Here is a 20,772-nt window from a genome sequence, read left to right on the forward strand (position 1 = left end):
TGGACACTTAACGGGTTTTAGAAGGACAGTTTAGTGTCAATGTGAGCAAAAAGAAAATGAAAGGAAAGCAAATAACGCCAATAGGACCATCCGTGATCAGAATAAGCTTCATACATGTGAGGGCCCAGCCGTCAACCCAGGACCCAAGAAGTCATTGGCTGGATTCCTAGTCAGAGCATATGTATATGCTGATTGTGGGCTCGATCCCCAGCAGGGGGCATGCATGAGGCAGCTGAGTGGTGATTCTCTTTCATCATTGCTGTTGCCGTCTCTCTCTCCCTCTCCCTAACTCTCTGAAATAAATAAAAATATATACTTATATATTTTTAAAAAGAAGTGTGATGAAGGTTACAGAAGACAACAGTACGATATCTTCAAACAGGCAGATGCACATATTTGTTTCTGGTCCGTTCAGAAGACCAACTAAAGCAGAGACATGGAAAACGAGCCGTGCCAGCTCTGGAAGTTCTTTGTAGGGCGGTTTTCAGAGAGGGAGCCTGGTTGGGAAAGAGACAGGACCAGTCTTAAAGCTACATCCACAGAGCAAGCACCTCTTTTACTCAGATTGCATGATTACTGATACTTGGGGTATCTGTAGGGAGTTGATAGAGATTGAGAACATAATATCTCCTTCACCATTCTTCTCAATGTTACTGAAATGAAAAGGCCTGTGTTCTTACCTTAGTTATGAGAATACTTATTGGTGTGCCTTTCAGCAATATGTCTGATCTCTCTGGAAATCACTTTCTGGTTTATAAATCGGATAAAATGAACCGTACCGTAACAAGGGGACTTTTAATGCTAGTGATCTTTGCTTTTCTGAATCATCCAGGTATTAGCTATTCCCTCTGATTTATATGAGTACGTCCTAGTCTACAAACTATGAATCCACCCTCAATCTAGGACAGGTGGAAGTCTTGCTCTTTGTCACAACTGAGTGGTTTGATCCTGGAAGTTTTCAAGAGAATATCAGTGATGGAAAAACTGAGTATCAATCAAAAGTAGGATTTAACAATGCCTTTTCACCTCATTTTATTTTTCCTTATCATTTGTATTACATTCTTTAAAAGAAGTGCCATGTCTCACTAATTAACTGCAAATAGATATCATTTATCATGTTGTTAAAAAAAAAATAATGGTAGTCCTGGCTAGTGTGCTCAGTGGTTAGAGCATTGGCCTGCACACTTAAGGGGTCATGGGTTCGATTCCAGGCCCCAATCAGTTCACATGCAGGAGGTAACCAATCCAATCCACGTGTCTCTCTCTGATATCGATAGTTCCCTCTCTCTCTCTCTCTCTCTCTCTCTCCCTCTCGCTCTCTCCCCCCTCCCTCCCTCTTTCTCTCCCTTTCACTCTTCCTAAAAATGAATGGAGAAAATATCCCTGGGTAAGGATGAACAACAAATATAATGATAAATTTCTTTATGCCAAGTTTCCTCAATGAAGCAGGAACACCAACCTATGCCATCACTTCATCCTTCATGCTACCCTTTCGGTCAGTCCCTCCTCTTTCTTCCAGATGTACTAGGAGTAATCTTCAGAGACCACTAAACCTGAATAAATTAGATATTTAATGTAAACCTAAAGGTGGTTTTCACTGTGTCAGAAGCTACTAAAGCAATGAGAATTCCGAAATAACACCACGGAGAAGCTTACACACTTCCTGTTAGCAGTGGGCTTATGAGTTCTCACTTTAAGATTCATTGTTTTTTTTGTGCATTGAGGGGTAGATAAGGAAGAGCAAATGCCATTATTGTATCTATAGCCACTGTCCAGTGACATTAACAATCTTTCAGTTAGGAACTGTCCCCAAAGGCTTTTCTAAGGAATAACTTCAAGGCTTACTTTGGATAGAAGATGTTATTATAGAAAGGAGAAAATTATCTAACATTTGTGAGTGTCTACCATTAGATACCTGGGATCCCATAAGGTTATTATTACAAACTTGGAGTCAATACTATTACCCTATTTCATAGATGAAGAAATAGAAACAGCACTAGCTGGCTTGACTCATTGGAAAGAGTGTTGGTCTGCAAACTGAAAGGTCCCAGGTTTGATTCTGGTCAAGGGCACATACCCAGGGTTGCGGGCTTGATCCCCAGTGTGGGGCTGTGTAGGAAGCAGCCGATCAAAGATTCTCTCTCATCATTGATGTTTCTATCTCTCTCTCTCTCCCTTCCTCTCTGAAATCAGTAATTATATATATATATATATATATATATATATATATATATATATATATATATATATATATATAAAAGAAACAGAAGCATAGAGGGATGTGGTTGATTCAAACACAAGCTTGTTCTGTTTGCAGTCCCATTGTCCACTAGCAGGACCAGCACGGGGCCAGCACTGGATTCAGTTAAGCCCTTGGTTATGTCAGCTGCTTACACATATCTGGGTAACCATTTCGCTAAATCCTTAGCTCAAAGAATGTATGTAGTAACCAGAATATCAGAGTACACATACTGTTTTGTTCGGACTAGACACATTAGGAAAATGAACAATGGGACTAAATCAGGTTAGGTCAAGCTTCTAGAATATGCTGCCAGAGATGAAGTTTGGGAAGAATGTTAAGGAGTTTGGTTGATTCAATCGAATGGTTTTAGAGGTAGGGGCAGGGTGTGTTTGTGTGTGTGTGTGTGTGTGTGTGTGTGTGTGTGCGCGCGCGTTTGTGTGCGCACGCATTTACTTGACCACTGAATCAAAGTAAAATCTTATAAATGGGTACCAAGTACTTTCCCATGAGAAGCATATGAGAAGGGGAAAATATAACTTTGCAGGCTAAAGACAAGCACTACTAACATAAAAACATTAGAAAAGAAAGGAGGCAGACATTTTAAATAAACCACATTTTTCACCAGTAAATAGCTCACTAGATTAAAAGACTTGTGTGGTTCCTAAATTTTAAAATATGACTAATTAATAAATGATAATCAAATGGTATTTGCCATCACATGTTTAAACAACTAGATATCTATATATCAATTGATGATATGATATTTATGATAATCAATTACATCATATTTCCTGTTATATTTAGTACTAATTATCTGAAATAAAGATGAACTCAGACATATAGACTCTGTCAACATTCTTAAAAGAGAATATTATCCTCATTGGGGAAAAATACAGATTCTTACTTTTCCCTTGTGAAAAATAAATAAAACCAGATTGAAAATGTAGTAATTTTTATTAAAGACAACAGGGAGGCAAACAAATGAGAATTTAAATTGCAATTTTAAAAATAATACATCAAATCTTATTCTTTTATTTGCTTAATTATATTTGTAGCTTCATATTTATTGATTGAAGTGTAAAAGAGAAAATTAAATTGTGCTGGAATATTTCCTTGGAGGAATTATTTTTTAAAGGCATAATAGAAAGGTAAATGATATTATCAGAAAATACTCCTGACTTCAAAAGTCAGAGCTGCCCTGGTGGGTGTGGCTCAGTTGGTTGACCAAAAGGTCATGGCTTTGATTCAGGACACATGCCTGGGTTGCAGGTTCCATCTGGTCATCATGTGTGCAGGTGGTGGCCAATCTATGTTTCTTTCTATCTATCTATCTATCTATCTATCTATCTATCTATCTATCTATCTCTATCTCTCTCCCCCTCTCTCTGTCTCCCTCTCCTTCTCCCTCAGTCTCTCTCTTAAATCAGTAAAAACATTTAGAAAAAAAGCCAAAGCTCTTTTGAAGCAAGAAGATATAGGAGGTGCCAATTTCCCAAGGTAAGATGTCTGGACAAGAAATAATGATAGATAAATGGGACCTGGAGGGGATGTGGCTGGCTCTGAAGCGTGGGTAATTTGTTGTCCTAGGTGCTGGCTGACCTGGCCCCACACTCAAGTGGACTCCCTCACCTCTCTACCCCACCTGTGCTTCTCTTTCTACAAACTCACCTGCATCTGTGTCTATCTTCACCACTTTCCCAGGGCTAGAAATTTTTCCAAAAAGGATTAACGTGACTTTCATTGCATAACATTAATGTACAAAACTGGGTTTGGGCCCATCGTAATATACTTAGTCTGTGCTATGTTTACAAGTACACAGAAACCTGCCGGAGTGTTCCTTCATGTTCTGTTTGGCCACCAGATGTCACTATATGATAAAGAATGCTATAACACCACTGCTTGTGTCTAGCTAGAAAGGATTACAAGGGAATATCAATTCCTTTAATCTGCCAGAATGGAAAAGAACATATGGATTCAGAAGTCCATTTTGAGAAGATACGGTGGAGAGCTAAGAATTGCTGGGCACTACTTACCCTCTGTTATTGATAGTGCATTCTGCCAGACAGGGGAACCTGTTTCTATTTTTTAAAAATGTGTCTAAAAGTATTTTTTTTTTAATTTTCTAAATGTAAAATGACCACACTAAGCAATACTATTGGGAGATAAATTAAATATAAATAGCTTTAACTAGATTTGAAAAACGCTAGATGCTGTAGGATTTGGACTAAGAATGTTTAAAGTATATATCTACATAAATTACAGGCATTTAATAATCATACTGGTGGGTATGCAAAGTGAACTAAGAAGTAGAAAAAAAGCTTCTATTCTATGCAAGGAAGTTATATCATGCAAAAAAAAAAAAATTCCCACAAATCACTGAAAGTTCTAAGATTGCATACTTGGACTTACTAAAAAATTGGTCTTAACTAAAGCTTACTGTAGAAAATATTAACTCTTTTGATACATGAAAATAAAGTCAGTCCTCAGGCCTTTTGATTTTACTACCTCAATACGGTTCAGGTTTATCCACTTCCTCCCATTCCTACTCCAAGCACACACTTCATACATTCATAATTTCTCACCTTAATCACTCTCACTGTCCTGTGGCTTTGACCCTTTCAAATTTATTCTCCACCCTGTGGCCTGAGGGGCCCTTTTTATATTAAATTTCATTTTTCAATTACAGTTGACATTCAGTATTATTTTGTACTAGAGGCCCAGTGCACGAAATTCATGCAGGGGGGGTGTGTCCCTCAGCCCAGCCTGCACCCTCTCCAATCTGGGACCAATCGAGGGGTGTCTGACTGCCCGGTAGGATCGGGCCTAAACAGGAAGTCGGACATCCCTCTCACAATTCAGGACTGCTGGCTCCCAACTGCTCGCCTGTCTGCCTTCCTGATTGTCCCTAACGCTTCTGCCTGCCAGCCTGATCACCCCTAACCAGTCCCCTGCCAGCCTGATTGATGCCTAACTGCTCCCCTGCCAGCCTGTTTGCCCCTAACTGCCCTCCCCTACAGGCCTGGTCTCCCCCCCAACTGCTCTCCCCTGCAAACCTGGGTCCCCCCCAACTGCTCTCCCCTGCAGGCCTGGGTCCCCCCCCAACTGCCCTTCCCTGCAGGCCCGGTCGCCCCCAACCTCCCTCCTCTACCGGCCTGGTCACCCCTAACTGCCCTCCCCTGCAGGCTTGATCGCCCCCAACTGCCCTCCCTTGCAGGCCTGGTCTCTCCCAACTGCCCTCCCCTGCTGGCCATCTTGTCATGGCCATCTTATGTCCACCTGGGGGAAGCCATCTTTGACTAGATGGGGCAGCCATCTTGTGTGTTGGAGTGATGTTCAATTTGCATATTACTCTTTTATTAGATAGGATAGAGGCCTGGTGCATGGGTGGGGGCCAGCTGGTTTGCCCTGAAGGGTGTCCCAGATCAGGGTAGAGGTTCCCTTGGGGTGTGGGGCAGCCTGGGTGAGGGGCCTGTGGTGGTTTGCAGGCCGGCCACGCCACCCAGCAACCCAAGCGGAGGCCCTGGGATCTGGGATTTATTTATCTACTATAATTGAAACTTTGTAGCCTTGAGTGGAGGCCAAGGAAGGCCAGGGCTGCAGGAGCTTGGCTTCCTCCATTGCAGGGGGCAACTCAAGCCTCCTGCTCTCTCCAGCTCCGTGGCTGCCGCCATTTTTGTTGGGATTTATTTATCTTCTATAATTGAAACTTTGTAGCCTTGAGTGGAGGCCTGGGTCTGGCAGGGTGTAAGGAAAGCTTGGCTTCCTCCATTGCCAGAAAACCCAAGCCTAGTGCTTGTTCCATGGCTGCAGCCATCTTTGTTGGGTTAATTTGCATACTTGTTCCTGATTGGCTCGTGGGCATGGCTTGTGGGTGTAGCAGATTGATGGTTAATTTGCATATTACTCTTTTATTAGATAGGATTAGTTTCAGCTATTCAGTATAGTGGTTAGATGATTACATACTTTACAAAGTGGTTCCTCTGATATTTGCAGCACCACCTGACACCATACATCAATGTTAAGATATTATTGACTATATTCCCAATGCTATGCTTTTACATCCACATGACTATTTTGTGACTACCAATTTTCAGTTCTTAATCCATTCACCTTTTGTTACCCAGCTCCAAACCCTCCAAACCCCTTCCCTCTGGCAACCATCAGTTTATGAGTCTGTCTCTATTTTGTTTGTGGAATATTACTTGACTGTAATAAAGAATGAAATCTTAATCATTTGCAACAGAATGGGTGGACCTAGAGGGTTTCATGCTAAGTGAAATAAGTCAGAAAGAGAAAGATAAATACCATGTGATTTCACTTATATGTGGAATCTAAAGAACAAAATAAATGTACAGAGGGATCTTGTAAAACAGAAATCTGACCATGTATTTCCCTGCTTAGCTCACCAGCATGTTCCTAAGGCTCTTAGGTTAAAGTCCAACTCCTTGCAAGTCCTCTAAGGCTCTCCAGGATCTGCTCCCACCTCACCGACCTAGCCTGATTTCCCCTCTTCCCCTGGCTCCACCATGGGATGAATAATGTATGCACACTCTATCCACCAGGCCTCCATATGCAATTGATGTTCTTTCAGTCTGAGAAACACTCTCATTCATACTTCATCAAGTTAATTCCTACTCATGAACCACCTCCTCCAGGAACTCTTCTATGATTTCACCCTCCCTGACCTCACCAACCCCCCCCCACACACACACACACAGTAGGTGCATTTCATACTATACTAGAGGCCCGGTGCATGAAATTCATGCATTGGGTATGTGTGTGTGTGGGGGGGGGTCCCTCAGCCCAGATTGCAAGAGGGCACAGGCCAGGCTGAAGGACCCCACCAGTACATCAGGGCTGGGGAAGGATGCAGGAGGTTGGACAGCCGGGGAGAGGCCGCAGGAGGGCTCCAGGGCATGTCCAGCCTGTCTCTCAGTCTTGATCAGCCAGACCCCAGCAGCAAGCTAACCTACTGGTCAGAGCATCTGCCCCCTGGTGGTCAGTGCGTGTCATAGCAAGCAGTTGGGCAGCCTTAGCATATCATTAGCATATTACGCTTTGATTGGTTGAATGGCTGACCGGAAAAATGGGATACTTAGAATACTAGGCTTTTATTATCCTATATATATAATAAAGAGCTAATATGCTAGTTAGACTGGACGGTAGAACAACTTTCTGGAACAACCTTCCAGAATGACCGGTGGGCAGGGGGCAGGGCTGCGGGGCCACGAGGCAGCCAGGGCCACGAGGCAGTTGGGACTGTGAGGACCGAGCCCCTTGTAGGAATTTTGTGCATCCGGCCTCTAGTATAGGCTAAGTGCATGCCACAGTATTTATGCAAGCTGTTTACTAAGCTGTTCTCCTTTTCATCCTGCACATCTTTATTCTTATATTTCACTTGGCACACTGTTAGCTCTCAGTGAATGATCTTAGCCTTCCTGTGGCTACTCCCTTGTGCAAGGCCTAGAGAATTAACTAGAGATATTATCTCAGTAAACCAAGGTCACACATCCTTAGTTATTCTGCAGAGCGTGGAATAAGATCCAGATACATGGATCCAAGCCTGTGGCCCTTTCCAATGTCTGGGCTAATTCCAATGGCCATTAAGTAGAAACTACTTCATAGGAATATAGCAGACATCATTATTAAGAAGTACTGATTAAAGTATTAAAGAAAAATAGACATAATAACTACAGATGTTAAGCCTTTCAAAATATTGGCATGCGTGAAGATAGGGAGAACATTGCTGGTTTGCCTGCTCTCACTTTTTAGTACCTAAATTAGGAATATGAAATTGCTTTCCAGAAGCTAAATGGTCCTGCTTACTGGCCTTCATTTGTATGCATTTGGCCTCCTGCTTGTTAATTGCTTTAGAACACTAGCTATATCTTGTGTTTTCCTTATCAGCATGTTTGCAGTATTTTGATAGGGGCCTCTCCTCTCCTCTACCCACCCTCACTCTAATGTCATGTAATGCGTAGGAAACTTACAGTCCTCATAACCTACTATGGGTATTCCCAGATGTCTGAAATCAGACTTACAGAAAGTCAAAGAAGGAGATGAGGTCTGGGGTAAGCTTCTCTGATAAGTATGTTGATTTCCACAGCAAAAGAGAGGATTAGACCTGGGAAGGGACTGAACAAGATACTCTGAAAATTTACTTCACCAAGGAGGCATTGCTCCTTGGCTGCTGTTGTAGAGACTATGAGTCAATAAAAGCCAGTAGGAATCACTGAACCAGCTGGAACTCAGCTTCATGGCTCCTTAAAGGGCCAGTACTTCCACAGGAGCATCAATCTGGGTCAAGTAGCAATAAAAATAATTATCTCACTATTCAAAAAGGGTAAGAGTGATATTTGGAGAAGGGGACAACAAACTCATCTTTTCCTTCAGCACAGATATCCAAAGTCATACTTCTGGGTGACCTATTTAGCACCCCAGCTCTCCACTGCACCTACTAGTATATTCCAATCCTGGATCCCAAACCCTGCTCTCAGGCGTCCAGAAAGCTCTCCCCCATGTCCCCCATGGGCTGGGTCCTGCTGTGAAACGATTGCTACAACCTAAACTCTTGCTGCTTAGTCTCCAGAAGATCTGTGTACACCTAAGAAGAGCATTCAGTTGGCACAGCCTCTGGGAGAATTCCCCAGGGGAGAATTCTCTCATCAGTGTAGTCAGCATAGGTCCCTAACCTTGTCAGGTCCAAATCCTTGCCATCCCCACGGGCCTGTGATGCAGATGTCTCATTATCACTTATGCTCACATGCCAGTATTTCCATCTACTGAATACTAGACCAATAAGAGAAGCATAGATCAAGAAAAGAAAACCCATTTAAAGAGAAGAAGATCTGAGAAGATAGTGGAGTTATGAAAAAGGTAAAATAGGAAGGATGACGTATGCAGTGTTGGTATGTCATGGTGACATTTCAGTTCCATGTTGCTGCGACCAGACTGTCCTACTTCCCAAGTACAGATATTTAAATCTTGCCCGTTAGAAATAATAAAGAGAAAAAGCATGGTTAATACTATTATGAATGTCCCCCCTTCCAAATGTGAAGCAGTTAAGAACTGGAAAATAAAAGATTTCATAAGGAAGGTGTCCCTAGAGAGTCTCAGATACAGAATCACAGAGGAGGGACAAGGGAGGTATGGATGGCAAGGTTGAGCAAGGTAAGAGCTAGCTGGCAGCCAAGAAATGGAAGCAAGGATTAGAATCTGCTTCTCAAAGAACTCTGTAAAAAACAAACAAACAAAAAAAACAAAAAAAACAACAAAGTAAAATATGAGAATATGGTAAATATGGTAGCCTGACACTTTATTTTATGATTGTCTAAGAGAAATACATTTTTCTGTAGGTTGAGGGAATGGAACCACTGGAGAATGAGAAACTAAATGTACAAGAAAAAGAAAATGTTTAACCAAGAAAATTCCCAGGGCACATGGGAAATGAAGGAAGCAAGGTCACAAGAAGAGAGTTAGGAGAATTGGAGATAATGTTTATTGTCTGATTTAAAGGAAAACTTTAAAAAGGAAGAACTATCCATTATAAGGACTGGGTCGTGAATGGTATTAACTTCCATTTTTTTCAAAGTATCTTCATCTACAAAAGAAGTTTTAAAAACCCAGATATAGTATAGTATCTTCTCTTTAATTAAAAAGAAGCAATTCTATAGGAATTACTTAATTTTCCTCTCTTTCAACTCTCCAAAGTTTTCTGGCAGTCAAAATTGACATGATAATGTGATTTATTCTGAGCAGTCATTAGAGTTTTCTAAAAATTCTTTTGAGTATCCCTTAGCATATAGTTTCACCAGATAAAAGTATCCACTTCAAGCTGCCACATTTTAAAGAGAGGCTGATTTTTCCATTGATTAGCTATCATTTTACTTTTTGCTGTTATATCATCAGAGATGCTTTTGACAGTTTCAAGTTGTTAAAAAATACTGGGTTTTTCCTTCATTCTTTTGCTTCATAAATCATTCCCATAGGCAGAATAATAGTGACAAGAGTATATACAGTCCCAGGCATTGAGCCACAATCATAACTACCCAGTTAGAAATTCAATCCTATAATTTAAACAAATGAATAGAAAACTACTAATTTTTACCTTATTCTTCCTCAACTATCAAACTCTCAGTCCCTTCTACATCCTAACCCCACCCCCATGTTTGAAACATGGAGGATTATTAATACACAATAATCTTAAAATTCAACATTAGGGCATATTAGCTATGCTGATATGAAATTATATTTTGTATTTCTGTGATTCCCTTCACTTCAGGATATCAAAGCACTTTACTTTTTAAAATCTCACCTGGCATGGCTCAATAGTTGAGCATTGACCTGTGAACCAGGAGGTCATAATTCAATTCGCAGTCAAGGCACATGCTCCGGTTGCAGGCTCAATCCCCAGTGTGGGGTGTGCAGGAAGCAGCTGATCAATGAGTCTCTCTTCTCATTGATGTTTCTATCTTTCTTTCCCTCTCTCTTCCTCTTTGAAATCAATTTATATATATTTTAATCTCCATTAAATTGGCAAGCCATTAAACTAAACCTCAGGAAGTTTCCCACTCAATGTAATATCAATTTGTTTAATATCTGAGAATAGCATTCAGAATTCAGAACAGATGCCTGTGAATTTTAAATCAATTTCAAGTCAATATGCCTGGGGAATAAAAAAAATCAAATTATTCATTATGCAACTGTAGAACAGAAATGTATAATGCTGTTACAAAGTAAAGAGAAATGGAACATTATTTTTAGGAAAAGAATTCAAATAGCATTAGGACTTGTAGGTTTGCTGGTGTCAGAAATAGATCATCTACAAGTGGTTAATTACCTTATCCTATCTAATAAAAGAGTAATATGCAAATTTACTGTACCTCTGCTACACCCACAAGCCACACCCACCAGCCAATCAGGAGCGAGTATGCAAATTAACCCAACCAAGATAGCTGCAGCCAGGGAAAGAGCAGGAGGCTTGAGTTTCCCCAGCAATGGAGGAAGCCAAGCTTTCCGCCTGCCCTGGCCAGCCCAGGCCTCCGCTCAAGGCTACAAAGTTTCAATTATAGAAGATAAATAAATCCCAACAAAAATGGCTGTGGCCAGGGAGCAAGCAGGAGGCTTGGCTCTGCTCAAGGCTACAAAGTTTCAATTATAGAAGATAAATAAATCCCAGATACCAGGGCTTCCACTTGGGTCGCCGGGGGGTGTGGTCGGCCTGCAAATCACCACAGGCCCCTCACCCAGGCCGCCCCACGCCCCAAGGGAACTCCCACCCTGATCCAGGACACACTTCAGGGCAAACCAGCTGTCCCCCACCCGTGCACCAGGCCTCTATCCTATCTAACCCAATCTAATAAAAGAATAATATGCAAATTGACCATCACTCCAACACACAAGATGGCTGCCCCCACGTGGTCAAAGATGACTGCCCCCACGTGGTCAAAGATGACTGCCCCCATGTGGACACAAGATGGCCACCACAAGATGGCCAGCAGGAGAGGGCAGTTGGGAGGGACCAGGCCTGCAAGGGAGGGCAGTTGGGGGCGATCAAGCCTGCAGGGGAGGGCAGTTAGGGGTGACCAAGCCTGCAGAGGAGGGAAGTTGGGGGCGACCGGGCCTGCATGGAAGGGCAGTTGGGGGGTACCCAGGCCTGCCTGGGAGAGCAGTTGGGGGGACCAGGCCTGTAGGGCAGGGCAGTTAGGGGTGACCAGGCCTGCAGGGGAGGGCAGTTGGGGCAAACAGGCTGGCAGGGGAGCAGTTAGGCATCAATCAGGCTGGCAGGCAGAAGCGGTTAGGGGCAATCAGGAAGGTAGGCAGGCGAGCAGTTGGGAGCCAGCAGTCCTGAATTGTGAGAGGGATGTCTGACTGCCTGTTTAGGCCTGATCCTACCGGGGTCTCAGATTGGAGAGGATGCTGGCTGGGCTGATTTACACCCCCCCTCCCATGCACGAATTTTGTGCACCGGGCCTCTAGTATGCTATAATATTCAATAATACTTTCCTAGCATTTCTGTTTTTGACAAAGTAACTTAAATTAATTGCATTTACTAAATAACAATTTTTAGGGAAGTATGCCAAATGGAATTACTAACTACGAACTGCCAATTCAGACAGCTGCACATGTTCATTTTTGTCAAGCTTGGACAAATAAAATTTTAAACATTAGATAATGCTTTATATAATTTATGTAGCTTGAGAACCAGTATTCATTTAATAATAAAATATTACAGTCTTAATATACTAAGCTAATAGGATATGTAGTTACTTTGATAACATATAATACACTTAGTTAAAATAATAAGTAATAAAAATTACTTGGTCTCATCTATGTAATAACATATGAAGTGAATAAAGTACAAATAGGGAATTCCTTAGTTAATATAAATGTGTTATAAAAAGCATCTTCTGTTGTTATCTTTATGTGTTCAGCTTAAGCCTTAACTGTGCAACATGAGAATATATCATTACAGTGAAAGAGTTGAAATTAAAATATGTCCACATTCTTTACTAATAGATTTTCCCCACGTGGCCTTAAGTATTTTGAATGCAAAACTGTTTGTAATACTCTCAGGGAGTCCTCATTTTTAAATTCACTTGGAGTAAAAGCTCCTTTTCGTAAAAATGGTCGGGATACAGAGGCAGGGAAGCTGGAGGCTTCATCCTCTTGGGCAGGAGGTGGCAGCAGCTGAAGGGCTCTCTGTGCTACCCTGCTGGACTGCCATGCCCGCATTTAGGGTTTGGTTGTTTACTTTTCTTTATTATAAAATAAACTATGATAATCAAAATCAAATTTTGGCAAAATCTGACTAAATAATCTACCTATTGTTAATTTTTAAAAGCACCATTTCAAAAAATAATTGTGTATTGGAGATTGTAATTTTATGTTCTGTTTAACAGATGAGGCCATTTTTGTTCTAATGCGCACCTTAAAAATTAATGTAGCATTTCAATGTTTTAATATCTGAGTGCATGACCTGCTTATTTTCATATCCTTAAAATACAGGCTCATCCATTCTTATTCCAGGAAAAGAAAAAACAAAAACAAAACACACACAAAAAGACAAAAAAAAAGTTTTATCACCACTCTGTCCAGTTTCCAAAGAACCCTCTTAAATTTTTATTGGGACTGTCTAAATATAGTATTATAAATATTGACAGGGTCAATATTTTTCCTACCTATGATCATGACACCATTTACCAAAAAATAAAACTTGCACCTCAGTAAAACAATATAATTTTCTTTCCTAGGCCCTTCATAACTATATCAGGATTGTCTCTAAGACATAAAAGAAAATTAAATTAACTAGTGAAATAAAGCCAAAAATTCTTTTTATTGACTACTTTGTGAACAGGATTTCTTTTCCCTTTATTCTTTTTTTTCTTTTTTATTATGGACATCTAGTGACTTCCATTGTTAATTTAAAAATTGATAACTTACTGAACTCTCTTACTAGTTCCAATAAATTTTCAGTTGTGTCTTGAAACTCCATGAATACAATTACATATTAAGGCCCAATTTCTGTGGCAAAAGCTTTAAATTTATTATGGCATTTAATCCTTACCAAAAAACACCTTAGAGGATCCAGGGGTGGGCAAACTTTTTTGACTCGAGGGCCACAATGGGTTCTTAAACTGGACCGGAGGGCCAGAACAAAAGCATGGATGGAGTGTTTGTGTGAACTAATATAAATTCAAAGTAAAGGAGTGGAGGGGAGAGCAAGAGAACCGGATAGAACAGCCGGATCCGGCCCCCGGGCCGTAGTTTGCCCACGGCTGGCTAGGCTCAATATATATTTTGACTAAAAAAGGAGGGAAAGAGGAGAGGCCCTGGGAAAACTGCAAAGAGCTCTCTGAATGTAAAGTATTACAATCATTCCGCATCATATCCTCCATCTCCATTCACCTTTAATAACCACTTGCTCCTCACCTCTTTTCTAGCAGTCAGCCAGTGATGCCTGCCAAGAAGTCATGTCAGCATATCCAGAAGCAAGCTCATCATCTTTCCCCAGAGCTGGTAAGTAACCTCTTTCCCTCCAATGAATTCCCATCACATTGTGTTTATCACATAAAGGGTGTTGAGCACATTCTACCTCCCTCCTTTCCCCTATAGGAAAATAGAACCCATGAAAGCAGATACTGTTTTATGAAACTTTGTAGCTCTCACACATGTAGAATTTCACTGAGCATAGTATGAACTCGACTGAATTTCAACTTCTCGCAGGTAAGCCCATATCCTGACCTGGGGGTGGTAAGAGCTGTCATCCTGGGATGCTGATGACATGAGTCCCTCTCACCCCCTTTTATACCTTTAATATGCCCAGGTGCAAGGAGACATCCTCACTGAGATGAACCCCCAGAGAGAGCAGGTGCAGAATGCTGCTACCCAAAGAGGCAACATATGGAAGACCAGGATCCCCTGTGGGATCACAGAGCAACAGGGCTTGTTTGCCACTGATTCAAAATGAAGAAGTTGAGGACAGTTCTTCACCAGGTACAAGAGAAACGCAATCCACACCTGAGCTGCCCATGAAATCTGTTCCTTTAGTAATGATGACTATCACTCAAATGATGACTGTCCGTAAAACTGCCCACAGTGTACAAGGTTTCTATTTGCAAGGGGTCAGGCCTCTTAAACATAGCCGTTTAGTTCCTTTAAAGACAAGTAAACTAGGTTTTGCCAATATGTCAAGTTCCAGATAACAGTGATAAGAGAAAAATTCTGAGAGGTCTCAAATTAAATTACAGCAAGCTGAAGGATGGGAAGAAGAGACACAGAGTTAGTTAATGGAGCCAGTGGCCAGAAGCCAAGGAAGGGCTGCTCATATTCCTGAATGCATGTTGAAACTTTGAATGATTATCCAAATAGCTTATTCAGCCTTTATTTAAAAAGGGATAGAGAAGCGTTGATCAGACCGTCAATTCTCAGAGGAAATGTAAGGGAGGGTGGGGGTAAGGAGGAGAGATCAACCAAAGGACTTGTATGCATGCATATAAGCCTAACCAATGGACACAGACACTAGGGGGGTGAGGGCATGAGTGGAGGGTTGGGGAGTGATGGGAGGACAAGGACACATATGTAATACCTTAATCAATAAAAAAGAGCAACTATCATATTAAAAAGTAAAATAAAATAAATAAACATAAAAAGGGATAGCCAATCACCAGACTCCACTGCCTTCTGCTGACCCATGAACCTTCCGGACTGGTGCCCACAACCAATCCGAAGGATCAAACACTTCTTCCTCAGGGACTAGGCACCTACCCAGAACCACCCTTCACCTTCCTTTGCCCCCTTTTTTTTAGCCAATGTAAACTCTTTCAAAACAACTTACATCTTTCTTCTCCAAAATCATTATATCCAACAGCCCTCCACCCCAGGATGACCAGCCTGTCTGTTTCCTCCATCATCCCAGCTGCTGGTGGTTAGGACACATGGCCCAGGACCTGGTCCCTTTCCTGGCTAGCATTGAACCCTTCTTTCTTTCAGAAAAACTTTCTTCCTTGAAGGTTTTTGTTTAACATGCAGCAACACATTATGCGTGGTTTATCTTACTACCCAAAGCCTTCAAGACTGTAAATCAATAAATACTATGATGGTGGCCCTTCATCCCCAAGACATTTTTTTCGAGGGAAGTGTGCAGCCCTCTGTGTAGGTCACCCGGATGCTTACGTCAAACTCATTCAGAGCCGCAGCCAGCTCGCCGATGCCCGTGTGGCCCTTGGCCTCATCCGTGGGCGAGGTCGCTTGAGCAGCATTGGAGATGCCGGCGATGGCCTCCTGGACTTGTTTGAACACATAATCGCGATTGGCTCTTGTGGCCGCAACATCTGGGTGGCGGAGGAAGGCTTGGGAGGCCGTGTACAGCATCGTGGCATTCTTCTTCAGGGCCCCTCGGGCGGCGGCCATCTCGTCCCGACAGTGGGGATCCTTCAGCTCCTGTGTGTGCAAAACACGAAACCTGTCACACCCATGGCGTTTGCCATTGACGTGTTTGTAACAGAACTTGGAGCCACAGGCATGGATAACCACGCTGAATTTTAGGAAACATCTACTTGCCCTTGGGCTCTCTCTAGCTGCCAGGACTTTGTACATAGTGCCCTTTCTATGTGAAATATCGGAGCATCCCTCCTCCACCCTAGCCTTTCAGCTGATGCGGTCCATCCTCCTAGAGCCCACTCCCCCTCCTACTCTCTAAGCTGCACCCCCTTCTATCTGCCCCACGGACAATACTCCCTCCCACCTTTCACCCTCATATCCTTTATTAGCTCTCTTACTTCAGCATGTGCCTCCCTCCTACACAAGTTGTTCGGGAGATCGGGGAGCCCTGTCTGTCCTATACAGGTGGCTCTTGAGTCATCAGCAGTGTCTGGCCCATAGAAGGCGTGCCAGGCATGTTGCTGGAAGAACGCAGAACCTGAGCCACCAACAAGGTAAGCGGCTTGCATGGATCGGACTTAGTCATCAGCAGCTGGGAAACCCAAACTTCATTCCAGTTGCAAACAGGGGAAATCAAACTCTGGATTTTTGCTCAGTGCATGACTGCCTCTTCATATCATTTTCACAACCGGGTTCATTTTTTTTTTCTTAAACTGCCTTAATGGCAGCTCGGTGAGTTTAGGGAATAAAAAATAGTAGGTCAAAGAGGATTTGCTTTCCTGGTTTGGGATATCAAAATAACACCACAGGGCATCACTCTATTTTTAGCTTTAAGGAGTCTGTTAAGAAAATTTTCTGAAACATGAAAGGCAGCGCTGTCTCTAAGAGCCATCTAGGGTTACTGGCTGAGTATCTCTGGCAGAATATTTTCAGGCTTCAAAACATCATTAAATAATATAGGATCCACTGGGGTGTTTTGTTTTATTTTTCCTATTTGCTCATTTAGTACATGACACAGGGATGACCTGGCCACAGTGAACTGCTTCTTCTCCTTTGTGAGTCAGAATAATTCTGAGACGAGCACATTATATCTGATATCTAGGACTGTCCAGACAAGCTGACAATAAGCAGCAACTGAACCGTCTGTCCTCCTTTGCCTAAAATAGCAGATTTCTGCCAGCCAACACAAATTCAAAATTGGGATTCTTATTTTTAGCCCCAGATAAGCAGGCAACAAACATGAGAGTGTACACTCGAGGCCAGGTGGTAGCCATCCAGGCAGCGCAGGGAGGAGCTGGCTCCAAGCCGCCATCAAGGCCTCATGAACCTCAGGACACCTGGTCCTCAGGTTCCATATTTCACCCCTGAGTAGCTATGCTGAGCGGAAAAAGCCTGGATATGGAAGTGAGAGATGCCAGGTAGAAAATTCTTAATTATTTCCATAAAGATACTTGAGAAAGCATTCTTTAATCACAAAAAAACAAACAAACAAACAAAAAAAAAAACTGAAAACAATCTAAATGTTGAAACATGAAAACTGGTTAAGGAAACTACGGAAGCATTCACTTGATGGGCTATTTATGTAGATATTAAAATCTGTTTCCAGGAAAGCAATAACGTGGATCATATTTATAAGATAAATGAAAAAGCAGAACACAATATGCATACTTTTATGCATGGAATGATTGCAAATATGTTAAAATATGAAGATTAATACAAAAAGGCAAAATACCCAAATATCCCCACCATTTTGCTGAGGGGTTGGGTGTTATGTGCTTTTCTTTTCTTTCATTTCTACTCTTTTTCTAAATTTTCTTTAAAAAGACTGAACTATCATTTAATTAAAAGCTAAGTAATAATAAAATAAAAGTAGTAAATAATGTTTATGGTAGTCTCATACAAATATTTTATATGTGCCCAAGGATTTAATACTCGTTACATGTTGACAACTCATGTTTCAATCTCCATTCCACATCTGTCTTCCATTTACATTTCTACATAGATATTTAATTTATTTTTTTAAATATAATTTACTGATTTTTTACAGAGAGGAAGGGAGAGGGATAGAGAGAAACATGGATGAGAGAGAAACATTGATCAGCTGCCTCCTGCACACTCCCTACTGCATGGGTCCTCAAACTTTTTAAACAGGGGGCCAGTTCACTGTCCCTCAGACCGTTGGAGGGCCAGACTATAGTTTTTAAAAAAAAAACTATGAACAAATTCCTATGCGCACTGCAGGCCCAGGACGAGTCGGCTGCTAAGCAGGACAGGCGGCGGCACCCGGCGGGCCAAAGTCCTCGGCGGGCTGCATGTGGCCCGCGGGCCTAGTTTGAGGACCCCTGCATGGGCCCGCAACCAAGTACATGCCCTTGACCAGAATCGAACCTGAGACCCTTGAGTCCGCAGGCCGAACCTCTATCCACTGAGCCAAACTGGTTAGGGCTCTACATAGATATTTTATATGTTTCTCAAAATCAATGTATCTAAATATGAAATCTTTATTTCTTACTCTACCTGGTCCCTTTCCAGTCTTCCTGATTTTAGTAAATTCAGTACCACCTATCCATTTGCTCAAACCTGAAGCTTAGACGTGAACGGTGGCTGTCACTCCCTAACCTCACACATTCAAATCAACAGCAGGTCCTAAGTGGTCCATTTTCAAAATAAACTCACTCCCTATCGCTTTCTCTATTCCCGCTGCTACCACCCTGACTGAGACCACCACAACTCGTAACTAGATGACTTTAGCCCCCTCTCAACTACAACCAGTTTCCCCTCTTCCATACCACTCCCCTTTTTGTAACACAGAATAACATTAAAATGTACATTTAAGACATGATCCCAAATACTGAACTATCTGAGTACTCTCCACTCACAGTTAAATCAGTTAAATCCAAACACTCTGCAAGGCTCTGCATGTCCCAGGTCCTGTTTATCTTCCAGCTTCTCCCAGGTCCACTAAGATCAAGATTCAACGTATTCTTTTTCAGGCGTTTAACAAGCCAGTGGCTTTTGGTTTTGGGTCTCACACCTGTGCTTCGGAATTACTTCAGTCCCACTCACGTTCCATTGGGGCTGCCACCCAAGATTCCACGTGAACAAAGAATTCTGCTGATAACGCATAAACGAGATCACGTGTGTGTGCCTGGTGCACAGGCACTGTAAGCTCTTTGGGGGCAGGGACTGGATGGATGTTGGTCAGTTTTGTACTAACAGCATCACACCTGCCTGGCCCGGAATGAACACTCAGCAAAGGTTTGTTGATGGGACTTTCTAGTTTGTTACAGAAAATTTTAGGAAAAAAAAATTACTAGGGATTGCCTAAAATGTGGAAGAATTCTGGGAGGAGTCAAGAGGATGGGTGGACATGATTTTAACCAATGACTCCACATTTGCAAATTATTTTTCCCCCTGAGAAGAAAATAAAAATATTTTGGGGAACAAAATTCTCATGGTACCTAGTGAATAAACAGAGCTGGCTAAAATTGAGGGTACTGTCTCTAGAGAAAGTGGCGGCAGAGAGCATCCCAGGTCAGCCACCTTCATCAAAGTGACTCGCTCACACCTGTGCTCCTCCTCCCCTCTCCATTCCTCTTTCTCTGGGCCTTTCCTCTCATTTCCTTCCTCTCATTCCTGAAAGTTCCACACCCTGCACATCGTGGGTGAACCTATGCATGCTGGTGTCCACAGGGCTGGGGAATAAAAAGTGAGGACAAAGGGTGCTGTCTAAGGAGTGGCCAGAGCATCACACCGCAGTTTTTTATTTGACTGGGAGGATTTCCTAGAGTGGACAAAAATAATGTGGTGGGGCTGGCTAGGGGGTTCCCACTAAGGAATCAAGAGGCCTGAGACCCCCTCCAGGTAGGCAGGGGCCAGAGAGCACCCCAGGGCCCCTGGTGGTATCAGAATTGGCCCAAGCAAGAGCAGTTTTTTTGTGATCCAAGGTCCTGAGGCTGTTGCTAATTTGATGGCCAGCAGATGCAGCTGACCTGCTGTCCAGGCCAGCAAAGCCGCAAGGTTACAGAGCTCACACATCCGCTCCCCAGCATCTCCGAAATCTCCCCCACCTGTTGTCTCCTTGCTGCTACGTAGTTAAGTTTCACCATCTCTTTCCCAAATTCTTTGAAGCGGTTTGCAAGGTCTTGCTCATTTGTAGCATTTTTGACAGCTTCCAGGGCCTCCTCGACCTGAAGTGATAAAAAACAAACATATTTATACCTAGATAGTATTTAGATGTGTTATACTTGTTAGATTGGGTAGTTCATTTTTTAAAAAGCACACACACTAATGTATTAACATTTAATACATATGTTTACATAGATTTAAATATGTAATTAACATATAGGGAAAATTATTCTTAAGCATTTACAATCAGAATAAAAATTTGTTCAAGGATTGTAGAACATTTTGTAAATAAGAAATAATAACTGCTGAACTCTGAGTATATAAAATACGATTTTTTTTTTTGTATTTTATTGAGTTATTGTGATAAGGAAAACTGACCTCTAATTTTGAGAAGTCACGTAAAGGAAAATATGTATATATTGTTTTTAAATGTGGAATTTTAAAACTATTTCTAGAAATCTTCAAGAAGAAACTGTTTGGCAAACAGAACCTGAAGGAACTCCCAGGCTGCTAAAAAAAGG

The 20,772-nt window shown here is 42.0% G+C and overlaps 1 protein-coding gene across 4 annotated transcripts in view; it reads right to left on the bottom strand.

The window, feature by feature from the left end:
* Positions 1 to 20,772, bottom strand: part of CTNNA2 (catenin alpha 2) — a 1,121,468-nt gene that overhangs the window by 759,707 nt on the left and 340,989 nt on the right. For all 4 annotated transcript variants that reach the window (XM_080682951.1, XM_080682952.1, XM_080682954.1 and 1 more), the window contains exons 5-6: positions 20,194 to 20,313; positions 15,917 to 16,183 (exon numbers count right to left, since the gene is read on the bottom strand). In XM_080682951.1, coding sequence (XP_080539077.1) covers positions 15,917 to 16,183; positions 20,194 to 20,313 — 387 coding nt within the window. The remainder of the gene's footprint in view (positions 1 to 15,916; positions 16,184 to 20,193; positions 20,314 to 20,772) is intronic.

The sequence above is a fragment of the Plecotus auritus genome, assembly GCF_963455305.1.
Source record: "Plecotus auritus genome assembly, chromosome: 8".
NCBI classification, from domain to species: Eukaryota; Metazoa; Chordata; class Mammalia; order Chiroptera; family Vespertilionidae; genus Plecotus; species Plecotus auritus.